Source organism: Mus caroli, chromosome X, assembly GCF_900094665.2.
Source record: "Mus caroli chromosome X, CAROLI_EIJ_v1.1, whole genome shotgun sequence".
NCBI classification, from domain to species: domain Eukaryota; kingdom Metazoa; phylum Chordata; class Mammalia; order Rodentia; family Muridae; genus Mus; species Mus caroli.
Genome location: NC_034589.1, coordinates 147883772 through 147907110, shown reverse-complemented (window position 1 = coordinate 147907110; position 23339 = coordinate 147883772). Strand labels below are relative to the sequence as shown.

Sequence of the window (23339 nt, the reverse complement as noted above, 5' to 3'; positions counted from 1 at the left end):
GAGTAGACTAACCCTATTGGACTCCAAAATACATAGCTAGAATTTTTGATGGCTTATAAAAATAGGCAAAAAAAAATCATTTAGGACAGCAAGAACTGAGTAATCATGACTTAAGCACTTGTGTTCTAGTTTGGAGTCAAGTACTTTCCAGTCATGAGTGTACATTTCTTGGATGTCCTTTCCTGATGTCCTTGAACCATTAAGTTCTGATGACTAGCACTGATGGTCTTCCAGATAAACATTGGAACTAGGAGGGAATAGAAATTTACAACACTGGATGAGTGAAATATGGTCACATGAGACTTAGACTAAATAGAATTTTATTACATGAATTTAAACAAAAAGTACTTAACTAGCAGCCTAATTTGTTTTAAACATGTTACCCTAGAATAAATTCAATTCAGGATGAGTTGTGGTAGATTTTCTACATGTCAAAAGGATCAGAAGGACCTCTTAAGATAGTTACTAATATATTAAGGGGACACAGAACAAAGACTGCTGGAACCAGCCTTATTACTGAGCAGTTATAATTCTGAGGAGGCAGAATTATAAAGAACTGCTTGTTCTCCTAAAGCTAGACATACCCCTGGCGAACTTAGGAAGGAAAAAAAAACAACTTCAGAAAAATCTATTCATTACTAACCACCGTCAATTTCCCAAGCAGCTCTGAATTACAAAAGTGGAGCCTTGTTCCTTTAGACTCTGAGTAGACTTGTGATCCACTTTTTAGCCCTCTGATTATTTTACATTTCTGCCCTTCAATTTCCTCACCTATAAAATGAAGATACTATTATTTATGTCACCATGTCATATAAGGTTAATTACTAGATCTAGTACCTCAGAGAGTTAACTCTTTTACCAGTGCTAAATGAATCTGAATTTGAAGTAAGATTTAAAAAACAGCTCAGAACAGTGGCTTTCAAACTTTAGTGTGGATGCATCAGAAGCCTTCCTCCCCATAGGATTTAGTATTTCTCAGTAATCTGGAGTAGTGCATTCTTATATTTATTTCTGGCAGTACTGGTGATCAGAACTCAAGGCCTTGCACATGTTAAGCAAGAACTAAACTATACCTACCCCACGAACTTACATTTTAAACTAGTTTTTAGGTGCTGCTGCTAGTAGGATCACAGGACCATTGTTGACTTACAGACGAAAAGTTGAGTATGAGAAAGCAAGGGAAAGAAAGTTTAATTACACTAGGAAAACAGTATTCATAAATCCTGGGAGTGTATAGTACCTACTAAGCTCTGGTTCTCCCAAGTATCACTGGTGACCAACAGAGGTTGGGAAATGGCAAGGCATATTCTTGTCCCTTTAATAGCTGTGTGGACTTATAAGAAGGAAGACAGGGAGGAAGGTAATCTTACCCCCTGATCCCTTTATTTCCGACTAACTACATCTAACTAGATGACTAGACAAATCTGGAGAACTGTGGCCAACAGTGACCACTGAGCTAGCCAAGCTGGATTAAAAATCCAGTAGAGCATTGGGGGAAATTGGATAGTCACATGTAGAAGAATGAAATTCGATCCTAGCTTTCACTCTGCACAAAAAATTAAAAATGAATCAAAGATCACAACTTAAGACCCCAAACTGAAACTTACAGAGGAAAGCCTAATGAAACTACTTCAAGATTTAGGAGTAGGCAAAAATTTTCCAGAAAGAACTCCAGTGGCTCACTAAATAATATCAAGAAACAATAAATTATATCTTATTAAACTGAAAACTTCCTTCACAGCAAAGGAAAAAATTATCAGTGAAGAGACAGCCTACAGAATATATACAGAACTACTAAAATTAAACATTCCATCACCCCAATTTATCCAATTAATAGGCAAATACATTAAACAGATAATTCTCAAAAATAAAAATGGTAAATAAGTAATTGTAATATGTTGAATATCCTTAGCCACTAGAGAAATGCCAACTAGATCTTCATTATAATTCTACCTCACCATAAGAGGATTGGCTATCATTAAAAATAAATGACAATTAATGCTGGCAAGAATGTTGGGGAAAGGACCCCCACTTTCATAGTTACTGGAAATGAAAATGAGTGTAGCAAATATGGAAGTTAGAATGGCGATTTTTCAAAAAAACAAAACCGATATTAAGCATATGAATGACCCAGTTTTATCACTAGTGCACACATACCTGAAGGACTACTCTGTTGCCATAACATAGGGATACTTGCATCTCCATGTTTACAGCTGCTGTACTTACAATGGCCAAGATATGGAACCACCCTAGATTCCTATTAATAGATAAATAGATCAAGAAAATGTGGCAATTGGGAGAATGAAAGGACATAGAGCAAGAAACTGTCATAATCTATCTGGAGAGATGGCTCAGTGTTTCTTGAAGAAGACGTAGGTTTAGTTCTCAGTACCCACGTCAGGTGGCACACAACTGTCTGTAACTCGAGCTCCAGAAGACTCGGAAGCCCTCTTTTGGCCTCCACAGGTCAGAATCATGTACTACTCCCCACATAGACATAAATCAAAATCAAAATCTTTTTGTAAAAGTGCTATAATGGAACCCAATAATTTGTATACCAACTTAAAAATTAAATAAATTAGTTAAAAAGCAAATGATTAAAAAAGAAATTGTGGTATTTATATATGATGGAGTTTTAAAATTTTATTTTAATTTTATGTGTATGAGTGTTTTTCCTGAAGGAATATAAGTGTACTATGTGTGTGTCTGGTGCCTATGGGGGCCAGAAGAGTGAGCCAGATTCCATAAAACTAGTTACAGATGGTTGGGAAGCACCATATGGGTGCTAGGAATCTAATAAGTTCTCTGTAAGAGCAATGTGTGCCCTTAAACACAAAGCAATCTCTCCAGCTCTGACGATGGAGTTTTATCTAGCCATAATGAAGAATGAAATTATGTCATTTGCTAGAACTAAAGATCATGATAAGCAAAATAAGCCAGACTCAGATATATAACATGTTCTTTCTCATACATGGACATTAGATTTAAATATAAATTCATATTATTTCATAAACATATGTGACATAAAATAAAGGGGGACTGATACAAATATCACACTTTGCTTTCAGATGAGGAATTTGCATTAAACAATACATACATACATACATGTAACATGAAAATAGAAAAGAAAATTAGAAAATAGAAAAGGGACTGTTTGGTGAAGGAGGAGTAGGAAAAGGTAGTGGGGCAGGAAATATTGCCAAGATACCATTATACATACATACACACACACACACACACACACACACACACACACACACACACACACATATATATATATACACACACACACATATATACATATATATATATGCAAATGTGAAAATGAAATCCATTATGTTCTATTTTAACTAAAACTAGAATTAGTATAAATCAATCAATCAATCAATCAATCAGGAAAAGTCCTCTAGTACAGAATGATCCAGACACTGTTGTCTGGTGGTCAGAGGAAGAAGGAAGAAAGGGAGGGGGAAGGAGAAGAAGAGGAAAAGGGAGAAGAGAATAGAGGAAGAGAAAAGAAGAGGCAAGAGGGAGGAAGGAAGGGAAGAAGGGAGGGAGAGGGGGGCTGGCAGAAAGAACAAGCTATACCTTTTCTACTGCTTCTACTGTACATGTTCAAGGATGAAACTCAAGCCCACAGTGGTCTACAACAGGGATCTTCACAAGAGGTCTCCTCTCTACAAACAGATTTCTATATATAGCCAGGTAGTTAGCCAAGGCCCTCTAAGAATAGCCAGCCTTTAGTTGAGTCAAGTTTTTGTTTCGATAAATTCAGAAATGTCTTGTTTTGCACCTACCCAGTTTGAGTTTTACTAGCCACTAAGCAATGACAGTGTGAGAAGTTTAGATGGGTCAATCCAACAGAAAAGTCGAAGCTACTCTTTGAAAGAAGCTTTTCTTAGTTATTTGTTAGCACAAGAATCAAGAGTTGATCTTTTTCTAAATCCTACCTTCCAGGGCAATTAGTCAAGAAGCTACACTGAATAAAGATTAGATGAGAATAATAAACTGTCCACCAAAAACTTGAGGTAGCAAGAACTTGTTCTAGAACTTAAATTCTGAAGGTATGTGGCATCTTGCATGCTATAGGAAGTCACCTGAAGGTGACTTCTACTAAGAATATTAGTTTGTTTAAGGACAGGGTCTCAAGTGGATACTGGACATGGGCTCCCTCCATAAGAAAACTGCTGCTACTGCCATAGTCCTGCCAATTTTTAAAACCTTTAAGAGTCAATGTATTGGTTTTGCCCGATAGAATGATATTCCAGATGATCTGGCATTAATGTAGCTAAATCATTAGTGGTTTTGTTTCAGGACTTTTTTTTTATATTTGGCTCTGGCCATTTGTAAACCCCACTTCTGTGATGGGACACATAAGTTTAGGAAGAACAACATTATGGACATCATTGGAATATGAAGGAGGTAAGGGATCCAAGGGAAAAGAGGAGCTTACAGACCTCTTATGATCTTCAAAATATCAGACCCAGAAAGGTAAGAATCCTGCAACCCTTTCTAATATGCTAGAGAAGCAAAGTGGCCTATATCAGCTGAAAACTCTTTTCATTGTAGTGTTTTCTTGGTTGACAAGAGACAGAAGAAAGGTCTTACATTTGATACTGAGAAACAAATCTAAAAATGATTCTATAGTGCCGGGCGTGGTGGCACACACCTTTAATCCCAGCATTTGGGAGGCAGAGGCAGGCGGATTTCTGGGTTCGAGGCCAGCCTGGTCTACAAAGTGACTTCCAGGACAGCCAAGGCTACACAGAGAAACCCTGTCTTGAAAAACAAAAACAACAACAACAAAAATGATTCTATAGCCACGTGCTGTTGAGCATTCAACAGCTCTCATTGAGCTCTTCAAGTACCACAGAGTTGATCACAGAAGGCTTTGGAGAACTTCCATAGTGTAGAGCAATCCCACTTCCACAGAGATCACTCATGAAAACATTCAAGTCTTTGCGTCAGCAGTATACTAACCTGATGGAGTGAACTGGTTACCCTATGTGTGGAAAGTCCTTAAACTACACCTGGGTCTCCTGGGACCCTGAAGGTGGGTGCAGGTGACAAAGGCAAGTTTCTCCTTCCTTGGGTTGCTAAATAAACTTAGAAAACCCAGCTCCCTGCATAGACCTAACCTGCCCAAACTGTGCCACGTTCCTAGAAAAAATAGAAAAGCATGTTCAGGTTGTTTTCATGCTGACCAGTGGTCAGAGCATATCCTCAATTATGTTAAGGATAAAAGAAAGCACAAAATCAGAAAATATCCAGACTATAAACTACTACAGATTAGGCTGTATCTAACATAATATCCCTTCATCAACAAGGAGTATGAGACTGACTACATTAAGTGCTTCCAACACTAATGTTCTATAAAGAAGAATTATGCACAGAAATTGCCTCTAAAGTGGAGCCTTGTGACATTGCAGGATGTGCTGAAGCAAGAGAAGCATCTAATGTGACACTGCATAGTGTTCTTTCCTGGAAGAAGTAGTCACAGGCTTCTGCCTGAATCAGCAGGATGTCAAGAATTAAAATGTGAATGCAAGGGAGAAAGGGACAAACTCTAAGTCATCAGGGAAGGGAGGATGGGAAGAAAATAGGAAAGTCCAGTGACTCATGCAAAACATACACGCTAAGAATGGATAAATCTATCTTAAATTACCCAAACACCTTCTCATGCATTGGCTTCCCCTTCCAAAATTGAGGATTGACCCTAGGGACACACATGTGTTAGGGAACTGCTCTCTCATTAATATATACTCTCAGCCTTCTTTTAAAACTATTTACTCTGAGATACAGTCTCACTAAATTGCTCAGGTTATCCTTGAACTTATTCTATAGCCAAGGCATCTCCTGAACCTTTCATCTTTCTGTCTTAAACTCTTAATTAGCTAGGGTAACAGACCTGTACCACCAGACCCATGTGAATCTTGTTTTGTTTTCATTTTAGGATTTTTTATCCTGAATTTTTTTTAATTGATACATGGGCTAATATAGCCGAGGTTAGTTTCACAGACTCAAACTGTCTATGAAATCAAGGATAAACTTGAACTTCTGAACCTTCAGCCTCTATTTCGATGTGACTTTTTAAAATAGTGCATAGACTGTTCCATGTCTTCTGGCACTCTATCTTGGCTTTGCCTCCACCAAAGTCAACTAAAGTAACTGAAGACAGTTTCACATTTCTAATAATTATTTTGTACTAGGTGATCGCTGGGCAGTTTTACAAGTCATCTTCTTCAGTCCCAGTACCTTTGGTTCTAAGGAAACAGAGTTGGAAGGGGGTTGCTCTAGCTACCAGTTGCTTAGTGATAGAAATGAGGTATAAAAACTGAGAGCAGAAGAAGCCAAGGCAATCAGACTGAAGCTAGCAATGGTGAACCACAGATAATAGTTTTGCGTAGTCATCTATCTGCTAACAAAAACAAATTAATCACCAAAGGTGCCACTTTACAGATAAAGGTGGGTCTCATAATGTGTGGTTCAATCTATGGTCAATGTGCATTATGTCCTCTTTAAAACTAAAAAACAGAAAGTGGACTCTGGCTAGGGAAGCAGGTAGGCAGACTGGAATCTTTATAGCTCCCTCTGCTCCTCTAAATCTAATCCTCCAGTTTTATCCTCAGCTGGACAGCAGAACACCTGCTTCCTTTCTCCCTGCCCCCATCCCCAATGGACCACACAGCTTTTTCCCTCCTAACCTCCCTCCCACTACTCATTGTCTTTATCTCAGTCACCAACTCCAGCAGGCACTCTTTGGGAAGCCACAAAGGGAATCTCACCAGATAAACACACAAAAGCAACACAAAGAATCGATAAAATTTTTTAAAAGTTAAGTTTTCTGAGAAAATTAGCAATACTGACAAACTCTTATCCAAATTAACTAAAAGGCAGAGAGAATTTTAAAATTTTTTAAAAATTAGAAATGAAATAGGGAACATAATGCCACACAACAGGCACTAAGTAAATCCAGAGAATCATTAGGGGCATACTTTAAAAACCCTGAACTCCACCAAACTGGGAAATCTAAAAACAAAACACAAAACAAAACAAAACAAGGTAATTTTCTCCATACATTCCAGTTACCAACATTAAATTAAGAGCAGATAAGCAATTTAAATAGCCTATAAACCACAGTAAAATAGAGGCACTCATCAAACATCTCCCAACCCCAGGGCCAGATTGTTTTAGCATAGAAACCTACCAGATTCAAAAAAAAAAAAAAAAAAAAAAGGAGTTAAGGAGTTAATGCCAATACTCTTCAAATTATTCCACAAAATAAAAACAGAAGGAATACTGCTTAATTTGTTTCATGAGACTACAGTTACCCTGATACCCAAATCACATAAAGACCCAACTAAGAAAGAATTACAGACCAGTTTCCTTTATAAAGCTAGACACAATTTTACTCAATCAAATACTTGCAAAATGAATCAAAGTAGACATCAAAAAGATCATCTACCATGATCAAGTAGTCTTCATCCCAGAGATGCAGGGATGGTTCAATATACTGAAATCTATAAATGTAATCTACCATATAAACAAACTAAAAGACAAAACCCACATAATCATCTCATTGGATGCAGAAAAGGCCTTGGACAATGTTTAACTTCCATTCAAGATAAATGTTCTATAGAGATTATGGATATAAGGGACATACCTTAGCAGAATGAAAACAGTTTACAACAAGTTCACAGCCAACCTCAATTTAAATGGAGAGAAACTCAAATAAATTCCCCTAAAATCAGGAATAAGACAAGGTTGTCTACTTTCTCCATACCTATTAAATATAGTATATAAAATCTTAGCTAGAGCAATAAGAGAGCTGTAGGACATTAAGGGAGTAAGAATTAGAAAGGAAGAAGCCAAAATATCTTTAGAATTCTTGTGTTGTTTTTTATTTGTTTGTTTGTTTTGTTTTGTTTTGTTTTGTTTGAGACAGGGTTACTCTGTGTAGCCCTGGCTGTCCTCGAACTCAGAAATCCACCTGCCTCTGCCTCCCAAGTGCTGGGATTAAAGGCGTGCGCCACCACGCCCGGCCAAAGTATCTTTATTTGCAAATGATGTAACAGTATACATTAATAAACCTAAAAACACCTCCAGGTAATTCTTATAGCTGATAAACACTTTCAGCAAAGTAGCTGGATAAAAAATTAACGTAAAAACTATTCCTCCTGCAAACAAATGACAGAAAAATCAGGGAAACAAAAACTTTCACAATAATCACAAATCATTAAAATATCTTGGTATAACTCTAAGCAAGTGAAAGACTTGTATAATAAAAACTTCAATTCACTGAAAAAAGAAACTGAAGAAGGCATCATAAGATGGAAATATTTCCCACACATCAGTAAGATTACATAGCAAAAATGGCCATCCTACAAAAGAAAAATCAATCTAGTGATTCATTGCAATACCCATCAAAATTCTAACACAAACCTTCACAGATCTTGAAAGGACACGTTTTAGCTTCACATGGAAACACAAAAAAACAGAATAACTAAAACAATCCCGAGTAATAAAAAAAGTGTGGGGGAAGTCACCATCCCTGATTTCAAATTGTACAACAGAGCTATAGTAATAAAAAAAAAGCATAGTATTGACACAAAAACAGACACATTGAACTATGGAATTAAATTGAAGACCCAGATATAAATCTACACACCCACAGACACCTGATTTTTTATAATGACTCCAGGAACCCGCACTAGTGCTGGTCAAAACGGATGTCTGCATGTAGAAGAATGTAAATAGATCTGTACTTATCACCCTGTACAAAATTCAAGTCCAAGTGGATCCAAGACCTCAACAACAACAACAACAACAGATACACTGAACCTGATAAAAGAGAAAGTGGCTAATAACCTTTATCACATTGGCATGGGAGACAACTTTCTGAACCAATCACTGAGAGCTCAGGCACTAAGATCAATAATTAATAAATAGGACTCCATGAAACTGAAAAGCTTCTGTATAGCAAAGGACACTGTCATTCAGACAAAGGGGCAGCCTATACAATGCTAAATATTTTTACCAATTACAGATCCAATAGAGAGCTCATATCCAATATATAGAAAGAACTCAAAAAAAACTAGGTATCAAAAACAACTAAACCAATTAAAAATGTGATGCAGATCTAAACAGTATTCTCAACAGAAGAATCTCAAATGGCTGAGAAATATTTAAAGAAACGTTCAACGCCCTTAATGAGCAAGGAACTGCAAATCAAAACTACTTTGAGATTCTGTCTTTTGCCTATCAAAATGGCTAAGATCAATAACACAAATGATAGCTCATGCTGGTCAGGATGTGGAGCAAGGGGAACAATCATCCATTGCTGGTGGACTATACAGACATTATGAAAATCAATATGGCAGTTCTTCAGAGAGTTGGGAATTGATCTTCCTAAAGATCTGGCTAAAGCACTCTTGGGCATATACCCAAAGAACATTTTATCCTACCACAAGGGCACTTGCTCAACCATGTTCATTGGTGATCTATACATAATAGCCAGAAAATAAAACAACTTATATGTCTGCCTTAGGGTTTCCATTGCTATAAAGAACACCGTGACCAAGGCAACTCTTATAAAGAACAACATTTAATTGCAGCTGGTTTACAGGATTAGAGATTCAATCCATTATCATCAAGGCAGCTTCTAGGCAGACATGGCATAGGAGAAGCTGAGAGTTCTACATCTTGTTCCACAGACAAACAGAAGACTCGCTCTCATGTGGTTAAGAGGAGGGTCCCATTGCCCACTCCTGTAGGCAGCCGATGCCTAAAAGATGGTGCTGGTTTCCTTACACCGTGGCCATAAACAACACTACTGCGCAGGCGCTAGCCCAAATCTGGTGCCAACCCCTCCCGAGTGGGTGCATGCTAATGAAGTGTTGACAGGCCGACCAATCCCAGGAGGACACATAGCTCTCCCCAGTGCTGGGGTGTATATAAGCAGTCCTCCCTGGGTGCCCCGGGTTCCCGTAGCATCGAGGCGTTCCTGCAATAAAGCTGTTGAGAAGAATCCGGGACGAGGTGGGCGCAACACACTCCCAGTTACACACTTCCTCCAATAAGGTCACACCTACTCCAACAAGGCCACACCTAATAGTGTCACTCCCTGGGCCAAACATATTCACACCACCACAATGTCTACATTGTGGTCTACAGAGTGAGTTCCAGGACAGCTGGGCTACACAGAGAAACCCTGTCTCGAAAAACAAAAAAAACAAAAAAACAAAAAACTATGAAATTCACAGGTAAATGAATACAACTAGAAAGTAACCAACCATGGGATCTGGGAAGATGGTTCAGCAGTTAAGAGCACTGACTATTCTTCCAGGTCCTGAATTCAATTCCCAGCAACCACATGATGGAATCTGATGTACACTTCTGGTGTGTCTGAAGACAGCTACAATGTACTCATATACATAAAATAAATAAAATTTTAAAACAACAACAACAAAATCATCCTGAGTGAGGTATCCCAAATCCAGAAAGACTATATGATCACTTACTTATATGTGGATAATCAAGCTACAGTCTGTAGAAACACAGAGGTTAGGTATAGAGTATGTGACTGGGGGATAAAGATAGATCTCATTAGTAATGTGGAATAGAACAGATAGTTATGGAAAGATGATGGGTTGGCTGGAATGAGGGGATCAAATAGGGGAAGAGGAAGATGGGAGGGAATATGGGGAGAGACAGCTTAAACTAGTACAATAGAAGCTTCTATATGTGTGTGTGTGTGTGTGTGTGAATGAAGGCTTTTTAAATGAAATAACTAAACAATGGATTAGACAGAGTACTGACTGGCCATCTCTTATCACTAAATAAAGATCGAATAATGGCATTATGTTACATTTTATCTAGCTGTTGGCCAAAGAGGTCTCATGGGAATCCTGAAGCAACTCAAGTTATTGCCAAGACTATAGGTTGCTCTCCAAACTGACAGCAAACTGACAGCTGAAAACAACACCTACATAAAACAGTTAACATGGAGAAGTCAAGCTAGTACCTAAAAAGAGTCATCCCCGGCTCTCCCGCTGCAAGGTCTTGGTACAGTAAGGTACTTGGTATGTTACCAAAAAAGAAACATAAACACCAAGCCAGCCACAAATCTTTTGTTCTAAAATGGGTGCTCTGCCTGCAAAATATGTTAGAACAATGCTGGTGGCACAAAGCTTGTGGGAGTTACCAACCAACATCTGATTTGACTTAAGGCCTACTCTACAAGATGGAACCTATACATGACACTCCTTGGGTGACCAAGAACCTGAGACTAGATAATTTAGGGATTTAGGAGAAAACCAAATAATACTGTTCAAAAGAACAAAAAAAATGTAGCAAACACCATTGCTCTTGGTGACACTCTCCTCTATTCATAGATTAGTTTCCCACTCATCAGAGATGCTTCCTCCTGTAGTAGACAGGAAGAAACAGAAACCCACAGGCAGACATTAGTCAGAGTGAGATACCTTGAAACACTCAGGCCTGAATGACGTGCCTCTATCAAACCGTTACCTCCCCTTCTGAGCTTAGGAAACCCCATGGAAGGGGAAGCAGAAAGTGTGAGAGGCAAAGAGGATGGAGGACTACACCAAAAAAACAAGGCCCTCTACATCAACATGATTAAAATTCATATGAACTCACAGAGACTGGAACAGCATGGGCAGGCCCTACAAAGGTCTACACCAGGTGCTCTGCACATACCATGTGGCATCCAGTTTACTGTTTTATATGGAATTCTTGAGTGTGGGAATGAGTGGATCTCTGATTTTCTAAGAAAGTTTTCTTGGGATCTTTTCCTTCTGTTTGCTTGTCTTGTCCAAATCTTATTGTTAATTTTTGTTTTATCTTATAATATGTTATTTTATTATAAAAACAAAAGTAAATAAATATAGTAGTAAGCATTCAGAGGACTTTAAAAACACTAAATTTATATAAAGGTCTCTGTATTCTATAGTGTTGGAAATTGACAAACTGCTATATTCATACTAAAAGATGAGTCATTATACCTTATGAATAAAGGTCATCACCTGATACAAGAGTATGATTACATCCTTAAAATACACTTGTTAAGAAAATCTATAATTCAAATACGCTTCGTAAGTATCCTCCCAGAGCTTAGTAATAACGGACTCCATGCAGCTAAGTGCATTCCCTTTCTGTTTTGAAAGGTAACTGGGAAGGATGATTAATGCGAGTAGCTACATTAAAATGTAAAATGCACTAGCATCTTTGTATTCAAACAGAATTTTCTAGCAGTAAATAACAGGATCATCTTATTATATGCTTTGGCCTTGATCTGTTCCAGAAGCATGGGCCTCCTCCTGGCATAATACTTAGTTTTCTATCACCCAAAACCCAAGCCACAAGCCTGCTGTGTCTCTTAATTTCATCAGAAAAGGTTGTAGTTGAAAGAAGCCTTGGAAACCAGAAAATCCAACTGCTCACAGTAGAGACAAGCAAACCAGAGCCAAGAGAAGGCAAGCATTTTGCCCTGGGTTGTACAACAAACTGGAATCAAATGGCAAAACCTCTTTGCTCCTCTGCAAGTGCTACTTCCTCAAACTCATTGTATTACAGTGCTGAAAGAAGGCACACTATGTCACCAGGACAAGATTCGGAGGCAGGACTTTCTCACAGTTGACACTTGGGTAGTATAGCAGATGCCCTCAACATGTTGGCCCTATGTGAGTTACTGAGCTGGCTGAGGTGGAAGGCTCCGGAGACCCTACTTACCTCTTCTTCCCGGAGCTTCTGCTTCCTCTTCTCTTCCACTGCTGCCCTCTTCTGATCCTCCCGTTGGCGCTGCTCCTCAAGTTTTCTCCATCGCTCCTCAATTTGTTTCTCATACTGAAGCTTGGCTCTCTTCTGTTTCTCTAAGATCTGTTGTTCCCGAGCAGCTGAGAAATGGAAGCAGAGTGTCACTCCAACTGCTCCTCATGCAGTTGGATTAAGAACCAAGAACACAGAAACAATAATCTGATGAAATCCCAGGATGCAGTGATTGAGATTGGGTGTTCTGTTTTCTCTGCCATTCGTTAAGTGGTATGGGGCATGTTAATAACTATGTTATCGCTCTGTCTTGGCTTCCTTCTCAGTTATACAGTGGCAGTAATAATATAGTGAAGAAAATTATGCAATGCATGTAAAACACAAAAAGTACTTCCACACATAGGCATTATGACTATTATTGCTATAATTAAGCCAAACTTGTATACAATAGGTAATTCATAGAGTAGCTAGAATGATGATAGTTTAAGGGTGCATTCAATCAAAATCGTGTTAAATGAGCGTGCACAGTGATCTGAGCAAAGCATTAAGATTTACAAAGTCTTGTCTTTGCATCAAGCCACTTACTAAGAAATCTTTACGTCTACCTAGCCAGGCTAAGGAAAGGCTCTCTGGGGGGGGGGGGGTCGTAGTGCCTGAACTGCCCAGAAGGCCAAACAAGAATCCAACAGCTTCTTATTCATCTCAGTTCAATGAAGGAAATTATCATCTACCTAACTCACAGAACTCCATGGTGGTATCTATAACTAACAAGAGGTTAAAAAATAAAAGCCTTTCTCACTGGGCATACTGCTGTAATGCAGAAATGAGTGCCCGTTTTCTCATTTCTCTTGAGGATGGCCCTTCTAGATCTCAAAGGAGAAGGTGAGTGCACATAGTGGATACCTAAGGACACTGAGTCTTCCTCAGACAGAGGAAGCAACTGTTTTGTTTTATTTATTTGTATGGGTGTTTTGTCTGCATGTGTGTATGTGTACCATGTATGTGCAATGCCTAAGGACACCAGAAGAGGGCACTGGATTCCCTGGGACTAGAGTTACAGACAGTTGTGAGCTGATATGTGTGCTCTGGGAATCGAATCTGTGTTCTCTAAAGGCAGTCAGTATTTTTTTTTCTTCTTTTATTTTTTTATTATATTGTATTTTATTTTTATTAGATTTTTTCTTTACATCCAAATGTTATCCCTTTTCCTAGTTTTCCCTCTGAAAACCCCCTATCCCCTCTCCCCTCCCCCTGCTCACCAACCCACCCACTCCTGCTTCCTGGCCCTGGCATTCCCCTACACTGGGGCATAGAACCTTCACAGGACCAAGGGCCTCTCCTCCCATTGATGACTGACTAGGCCATCCTTTGCTACATATGCTTGTGTTTTCTCTGGTTGGTGGTTTAGTCCCAGGGAGCTCTAGGGATACTGGTTAGTTGATATTGTTGTTCCTCCTATGGGGCTGCAAACCCCTTCAGCTCCTTGGGTACTTTCTCTAGCTCCTTCATTGGGGGTCCTGTGCTCCTGACAGATACAGAAGTGGATGCTCACAGCTGTTCGTTGGACTGAGCACAGGGCAGTTAGTATTCTTAACAATGGAAACAGCAGGGTAGTGGTGGTGCATGCCTTTAATCCCAGCAGTTGGGAGGCAGAGGTAGGCGGATTTCTGAGTTCGAGGCCAGCCTGGTCTATAGAGTGAGTTCCAGAACAGCCAGGGCTACACAGAGAAACCCTGTCTGGAAAAACAAGCAAAACAACAACAACAACAACAACAACGGAACCATCTCTCTACCCCCGCCCCCTCAGTGGCAGCAATTGTTGTCCGTAGCTCCAAGCATCCTGCCTAGGATATAGTAGAGGGTCAATATTTTGTGAGTGAATGGTTTATTAATTCCAGTTTTTGTCATCGTGGAAGTTACTGTGTGAGTTCACACTCAAGCCTCTAGACTCGTCTACCGTTCTTAGTTCTCTTTCCAGTCATTCACAGATTTCTAAGGACCTTTAGAAATTACCTCATTTCTACTTTTCTACTTTTGTGAACTTCAATAGCCAAAGTATACAACTTACCCAGACATTTTTCTCTTTCTTCTCGTCTCTCTTTGGCTAATCTTTGTCTCTCATCTGATTTTAAAAATCCATCCATTCCTGTGAGACAGAAAACATAATTTTCAGTTTTTTATTCTTCTTTATCTACTGAGTGCTAGAGATGGTTGGGTACATGTCCCTCTGCGTCTGGACATACATATACATTATCCATTGTCACCTATTCATTTCAAGGAACTCACTTCCCATCATACATTCTCAGCCAGCCCCAACAATTCAAGGGCAGCAGTCATGGCTTCCACCTGTGCTTTCCAACGTGTGCTGTAGTGGTGCTGACAAGAGTCCTTTAGCTAATCTTTGTCCCAAGGCCTGACCTGGAGGGGTCAGAAATGCAATTAAGTGACACAGAAACCTAGCTGTATGCAGAGACACTCATTAGTCCTATTCTAATCTGGCTTGAAGGTCCATAGCAGAATAATTTAGGGGAGAGGAAAAGCCACAAGGTGAATATGATTTTGGATATCAATTATTATACAGTTGAATAAGATTTCATGTTCTGAAATAAGTCAACTGTGGCAAATACATAAAAGTACTTTAGACCACTGAAAAATGTATCCCTCAAATTTAACTTTAGTTTTGACAAGTTTGCTTTGATGTCAATCTTAGTATCTCAGAATTTCAAAGAAAAAATAAATATACTTCTATGTACTTAGCATTCAAATGTCTGTAACAGTTAAGATGAAATGAATAATACCTATCCCCCAAAATGTCTAAGAAATATCCCTGCATCTCCATATCCATACCCCACTCCTTTCATGTCCCTAAAAAACTTTCTAAATTCAAGATTAAATAAATAAGTGCTAATTGTCCCTTGAAGCTCAAGGGACAATTACAAGAATATTTCAGTCCTTGACTACAAACTGACATAGTTCATGTTTAGTTTTAGTCAGTTCTTAATTCTGATACTGCCAACAAAATGAATGTCATCATGGATTTAAAGATCTAACTCCAACTCATTCCAAACCCTCAACAATGTCACTTCAACTCCTTATCTAATTTGACCTCACCACTTCTCCTCTCCACTAATATCTTCTAGTTTACATTGCCTGCCCCTCGTTCCACCAACACCAACACTGCCATCTTTTTAACCTCATCCACCTTCTAGGCTCCAAGATCCATGATGCTCCATGCTCCCATACAACGTGTGAAGCCCTTACTTCATCCTTCTTTCCTGTAGAGAAAAGTAACTTCCTCTCCCTAGCAGCCTCTAAAGTGATATATAACTGGGACTGCCCTAGGTTTGCCTAGGTCCAACTACTACCTCTTATACAGGGTGTACAACACACATAGTGCTGAAATTGATAGAGGAATAAGAAGAAAACATAACATCTTTTCTTAATTTAGCTTTTAGTCTCTATCTTAAGCTCCACTCGGAAGAATTTGTTCTGTCTGAAAAGCTTTTAAAAAAATAAAAAAGCCTGGGAGGCCTAGTCACATGCAGCCAATGTGCCTACTCTCGACCTGATCCTCCGTCTTGATGATAAGAAACCTGCTTTACATATGAGGCAAGTCAGGGGAATGATCAAAATGCTCTTTAATTAGAGAAAGAAAAACTGGAAGGAAAAAGAAATGGTTAAAAAGCTGCCCCAGAAGGCTGTTCCATGGACATGCAAGGTCTCAGGCTGCCCTCTTGTGGGCACATGTAAGACACAAGTTTCCCTTCTAGAAAATCCTTATGATCAGGGACATGGTCAGCAGCAGCTTCATCATAACAGAAGTGACAAACAAGCAGTTACTATGGACCAACTGCAGCCACGCATGGTAGTAGCACATACCTTTAATCTCAGTCCTTGAGAAGTGAAGGCAGGAAGGTCATTTTCAATTATAGGGCTAGTTTAAGGCAAGCCTGAAATCCATGCTACATTTTACACATGCGCATGCATGCACGCACACACACACACACCACTATGGACAAAGTACACTATATGAATTTATTGGCTTCAACCACCCTATGATGACATCTTACAAGTGTAGAAACAGGAGTACAAAAAGGTTAATTAATTTGTTCCAGGTCACATGGTTAAAAGTAGGCAAACTGGATTCTATTTAACCTGGGAACATGACTCTAACACTCACACTTTCAATGACCAGTTTTTCAAAGGAAATGTAGCACCTTCTTTGGTGCTTTGATTCAGCAGACTAACAAATCACATCCTGATCCCATGAGCCTGAAAATCTGGAAAATAAGTGCAAGTCTGATAGAGAAGTATGAAATAGGCAGTATTGAGAGCCAAGTATGGGCACAGCTGTGCATAGATGCAGCAAGTATCCCTTCAGCTCATTATTCTTCTCTCAGACTGATGGTTTGGAACTATTTACTCAGTGCTATCTTAGAGACTGATGCTGACTGGAGAATGGGTGAAAGCTATAAGACTCAACTTAGGTTCCTCATGGCTTAAGCAAGCAATTCAGCTTTGCTGCACTAATAAAAAGCAAAACAAAGCAAAGCAAAACAGCCTAACATGGGTAAGGTGGAATCTCTGTGCTATCATCCATTTGGCAGGCATGAACTACACAAAGATAAACAAGTAGAAGTTCAGTTCCTAGGTCACATAGCACACATTAGGACTCCATGGGCACATTGGATTGCTACTCTACTGCATAGAAATGGTGTAGAAGCCTGAAAGGTCATTCCTGTGACTCTTTCCCCGAAAGGTTAGTTACTCTGGGTCAGATGAAAAAAATCAGTATGTGAGTTCAATCAGGATTGAAGTTTTACTGGGTACGGTGGTTTGAGTGACAAGTGAGGGGCCCCCCATAGGCTCATATATTTGAATATTTGGTTCAGGTTAGTGGAACTGTTTGGAAGAATTAGAAGATGTGGCCTTGTTGGAGGTGGTTTGCAACTGTAAGTGGGCTTTGAAGTTTCAAAAGCCCCTTCCCTCTTCCTTTCCATCCCCTTTGCCAACTGTGAAGACAGGATGTAAAGCTCTCTGCTACTGCTCCAGTGCCAAGTTTGACTGCTTCCCACCATGATGATCATGCACTAACCCTCTGAAACTGTAAGCAAGTTTCCCAACTAAACGGTTTGTTTTATATGAGTTGCCTTGGTCATGATGTCTCTTCACATTAATAGAACATTAACTATAACACTGGCTAAGAAAGCTAAGGTCCCAACCCCTCCCTCTCCTCCTCACAGCATATATGTCTCTCCTATTTAATGGTCCAAACGTTTCAAGAACTTTCCATTTAAAGAAAAGCTAAACAACTTATCTCCAGCTTCTACCTTTTGACTACTGACAAACTTCCAGAGGCTAACAAGAGACTTTTGGGTTCATCTCAATGTAAAAAGAGTTGGAAAATAAATGAAATGTCCATGGACTTGAGCAGATACTACCCACAACAAAACAGCTAAATTTAAGACAGAGGAATCATGTGAGATTATCACAACCACCAATGCAGGAAACGCTTTCTAAAGAAATAATATACTCAAGGATTTAACTCCAAAGAAAGTCTTTCTGTGCCACCTAAAATTCTAAAGTTTGTTTTCCTATATAGCCATCCTTTATTCTATTTTGCTCTACATGTGGACATTTATTTTCTCCTTATCAAAAACTAGACACATAATCTTACCCTGTAAGCCTCCATAAGAACAGGTGGCTGACAGAACTATGCTTACCAGTGATTGTGGGTAATAGGAAGTAGAAAGGTATAATGGGCATCAGGAAAGGGATCCTGGTGGTGATAGAGGGAGCCTCAATTTTGATTACATAAATATAAACACATTTGTTGTGGCATTGCACTATAATTTGGAGATCTCTCTGTACTATTTCCCATAACTGCATGTAAATCAACAACAACCTCAAAACAAAGACATTTAAACTATGAAGAAAACAAATGTGGCTCAAGTATGAAGCCCTGGGACAGAGCCAAACAAAAAAGGTTGTTTTGGAAATACCCCTGTTCCCATTCTAGATGTAGCAACACTTGCCAAGATAAATTATTCAGATAAATGTATGCCTCTGAAATACAACTTGTCAATACAAAAATTAAAAAACAGTGATACTGAGCAAGCAAACACCAGGATAACCCCACACTTCACTAATTTACTGTTAGTGGGAATAGCTTCCCATTATCCTTGAGCTGCAGCAAAACCTCATTTTGAAATGAATTTTATTAGCCTGAAGCACTCTACTAGAATATTAATGAATTAATATTAGTCAATTATTCATGGATACTGTTAAGAACTATTACTGAAATTCAAATTTTCTAAGGGAAGCCATCTGTTTTAAAACTTAATTGAACAAGTGAATTTTATTTTATTATTTATTTTGGCTTTTTGAGAAAGGATCATTCTACAATGTAGCCCAGACTGGTCTCAGTCAAAAATCCTGGCCTTCCTCCTACTTCAGCCTCCTAGGTTACAGGGATTATAGGCATGTATATTAATCACCACATCCGGCTCTGAACAAGTATATTTTAAAACAACCTCAATTATACTAAGTAATGAGGTTGAAACTTCATGATGAAACTTCAGTGTCTGGGGGACAAGAATAAAGAGCTTATATAAGAAATTCAATGAAAGCCCCCACTTTCTGTGGGGAGTCTCCCATATCCTTTCATGAATAGTCAATCTCTGGCTCAGTAGCTCCCCGGGGCACTGATTTAACAGTGGATCTGGTTGGTACTACAACTCTCTTTTAAAGACATTGAAAACAGATCACTACTTCCCAGCTTTAGAGACACAGTAGAATCACCTGAGCAACTGTGCTGGATAGTTTTATGCCGACTTGACACAAGCTAGGTAAGAAAATGCCTCCAGCCGAGCGGTGGTGGCACACACCTTTAATCCCAGCACTCGGGAGGTAGAGGCAGGCGGATTTCTGAGTTCAAGGCCAGCCTGGTCTACAGAGTGAGTTCCAGGACAGCCAGGGCTACACAGAGAGACCCTGTCTCGAAAAAACAAAAACAAAAAAAACCCAAAAAACAAAAAACAAAAACAAAACAAAACCTCCACACTCCACAAGATGGAGCTGCAGGGAATCCTATAGGGCATTTTCTTAATTGATGGAGGAGGACCCAGACCATTGTGGATGACGCTCTGTCAAGTTCTTTGACAACTTGGAATCCTACCAGCAAGATTATTACTATTTGAGGCTTCTTGATTATTTGCCTCCATAAACATGAGCCAAAAATCACTTTATTCAAAAAGTAGCCTGTACCTGATGTTTCATTATAGTAGCAAAATTGGAATATAATAATAATAATAATAATAATAATAGCCCCAAGCATGGTGATAATACACCTTTAGTCCCAGCACTTGGGAGGCAAAGGCAAGTGGATTTCTGTTAGTTAGAGGCCAGCCTGGTCTACATAGTGAGATCCTGTCTCAAAAACTTAGTAATAACTATGATGAAGCAAGAGATTAAAGCTCCAAAGGATGCAGTTTGACTAGCTAGAGCCATAAAAGAAGGAATGAAGGGGATGGGAAATGTTATGAAGAACAACTAAGAAGTTTCAGGTTTCTTCCTCTTCCTTTAGCATAAACTGGCTTTAGACTCTGTACCTAAGAATAACCTTAACTTCTGATGATCACTGTGCCTCTACCTCTACAGTGCTGGAATTACAGATATGAGCTCATATATAAAACCAGAATGTGTGGTTTGTATCTCTAATCCTAGCATTGCTATAGTAAGTGAGAGGCAGAGAAAGGAGAGTTGCCCAGAAGTTCACGGAGCCAGCTAACCTGGAGTGTGCAGGCCAGAAGCAAAAACAAGAGAGACCCTACATCAACAAGGTCGAAGACAACTGACATCTCAAAGTTGTCCTCTAAACTTTTACACATTTACTGTGCAATGTGTGTGAGCAAGTATATGTGCATACACACACACACACACACACACACACACATATACACACACGAAATACATATTAAAATCAATTAATTTGTTGATGTAGGGTCTCTCTTGTTTTTGTCCCTATGAGGATAGCAATAAATAATCCTTCAGTATTAAAATCAGAGCTTAATCAGATACAAAAATAAAATGCTGGGAAGTCAATTTAACATGTTATTGGCACTTTAAATTTTTCAAACCATGAAATTTCAGAGGGAAGGGCTGTGTAAGAGCCTCTGTTGAGGGACATCTGGGTTCTTTCCAGCTTCTGGCTGTTATAAATAAGTCTGCTATGAACATAGTGGAGCATCTTCTGGGTATGTGCCCAGGAGTGGTTGCCTTACATTCTTGACTTCCTCCATATGGTCTGTCTAGCCTGGAGTATACAAGTTCTTGGATTTTGGTTACATAGATGCAGAATTAAGGTAGAAAGAGTTTCAGAATTTCAAAAAGTGAGTCATCTTGTCCTGATAGACTTGGGAAAGGGAGCAAATACTGGTGACCAGAGAATAAAGGAGAGAAGGAAATGGTAGTTGGTAGGCAAGGGAGTCAAAAGCTGCCACCAGGAAGAATTCTTGCTGAGAACTGAAGGAAAAAGGTATAAGAGACTCTTGAAAGTTATGGAGGCTACATATGTGTGTACCTGAACAGACATGTACATACTGGGAGCTATAGGAATGGGCAAAGAGCTACAGGTTAGGAATTCAACTTTTCTTTTTTCAATCACCAGTAAAATATGAATTGCTTTCAATCCCTTTTGACTACTGAATGCTATTTCTTTTGCTATCATATGGGATTTCTGGTATTTATTTGAGATCTTTATTTTAGTTCCACTTAATATTTATTATTATTTAATAACAATAATTAGTTATTTATAATTAATAGTGATTAAATTATGATGATGATACTGTATGTATGGTGCTAGGGATCAAACCCAGGTGCTTTTGTATACTAGGTGTACATTCTACCACTAACCTACCTACTCATCCCCAGGATATTTAATTTGAAAACAAATAACTAAACAGGAAATAACCTCAGGAGAATTTCAAAATAATACACATATTCTCTCTGACTAGAACAGAGCAAATAGCAGCTATTGAAATATGTACCTCAGTAACAGGCATTTATTGTAATAATTTAATAACACTCCTAACAATTTTTCTGCAGGGTAGGGATTCTAATATAATTATTTGAGCTTTGCCATCTATCAGAAACCCCTGAAGGATTATTAAAAACAGACTGCAAAGCCCATCATGTTGGTACAGATCTATAATCCCAGCACTAGAAGACAGAGGCAAGAACATGATGAGTTTGAAGTCAGCCTAGGCTACACAGACTTTATCTCAAAAACAAAACCACAAACACAAAGCAAAAAACAAACAAAAAACAAGGGCTGGGTATGTAGCTCAAAGGTAGAGCACTTGCCGAAGTTCAGGGCTTGCTCTTCAACACTATAAAACAAAATAAAACAATGGATTGCTAGGCTTCACACTCAGTTACTGACTTAACAGATCTGGGTCAGAGGACCTGAGAATCTACATTTCTCTTAAGTGTTTGAGTGAGCCATGCTTGTCCAGAGACCTTATTTTTTAAAATATTTATTATTACTTATATGTGCATATACGTTTGCTGAGTGTATATAATATGTGAGCAGAATCACAGATTTCAGAAGAGGTTGCTGTATCCCATGGAGCTGGACTTACATGCAGTTGTGAGCCACCCAATGTGGGTTCTCAGAACAGAACTTGGGTTCTCTATAAGAGCAGTATGTGATTTTAAAGACTTAGCCATCTCTTTAGCCCCTGGAGACCATACTTTGATTTTCTTATTGATGTTCTCATAATCCACTCTCCACCTGTTATAATCTGATTTGGTTTAAATTCTCTCCAACAGTGAGGAGAAATCTTTACTACCATCAAACATATTTCCTTCAAGGACAATTTTAATTAAAAAAATTGAATGAAGCAAGCCTAGAACAGTAAAGCTCAAAACTCACCACTTCCATGAAGGTGCAGATATCCAGGAATCAAAATACATGTTTTTAAAATGTATATAAACATCCTGGATCTGATGACACACAGTTTTAATCCTAGCACTTGGGAGGTTGAGAATTCCTGTGAGTTTGAGTCCAGCCCAGCCTATATGACTTTCAAGCCAGACAGGAATACATAGTGACATCCTGTCTCAAATACACACACACACAAAATCTCCTTGAAAAAAAATGAAGAAATGTCTAGGTAAATTTTGTATAAACAGTTACTTTACTGTGTCATTTAGGGACTAAAGACAAAAAAGGTGAGTGTGTGTGTGTGTGTGTGTGTGTGTGTGTGAGAGAGAGAGAGAGAGAGAGAGAGAGAGAGAGAGAGAGAGAGAGAGAGAGAGAATGTGTTTGTGTGTTCAAGATAGATGCAAGTTTCCTTCTGAGCAATTCTGATTCATGAACCCTGCAGTTGTATAATCTCCAAACACAGAAGACCAACTAGTCTATGTCACATATGAAAGAAAGTTATCATCCCCTACATATAGATATGGCCTTTAAATTATAATGTAATTGAAAGTGCTTATCATACATATATATATATATATATATATATATATATATATATATATATATA

General features: G+C 38.7%; 1 protein-coding gene across 7 annotated transcripts in view; it reads right to left on the bottom strand.

Moving 5' to 3' along the window:
- The window catches only part of Map7d2 (MAP7 domain containing 2), an 80611-nt gene that overhangs the window by 40576 nt on the left and 16696 nt on the right, over positions 1-23339 (bottom strand). For all 7 annotated transcript variants that reach the window (XM_021153553.2, XM_029473684.1, XM_021153551.2 and 4 more), the window contains exons 2-3: positions 14855-14932; positions 12751-12914 (exon numbers count right to left, since the gene is read on the bottom strand). In XM_021153553.2, the coding sequence (XP_021009212.2) occupies positions 12751-12914; positions 14855-14932 (242 nt within the window). The remainder of the gene's footprint in view (positions 1-12750; positions 12915-14854; positions 14933-23339) is intronic.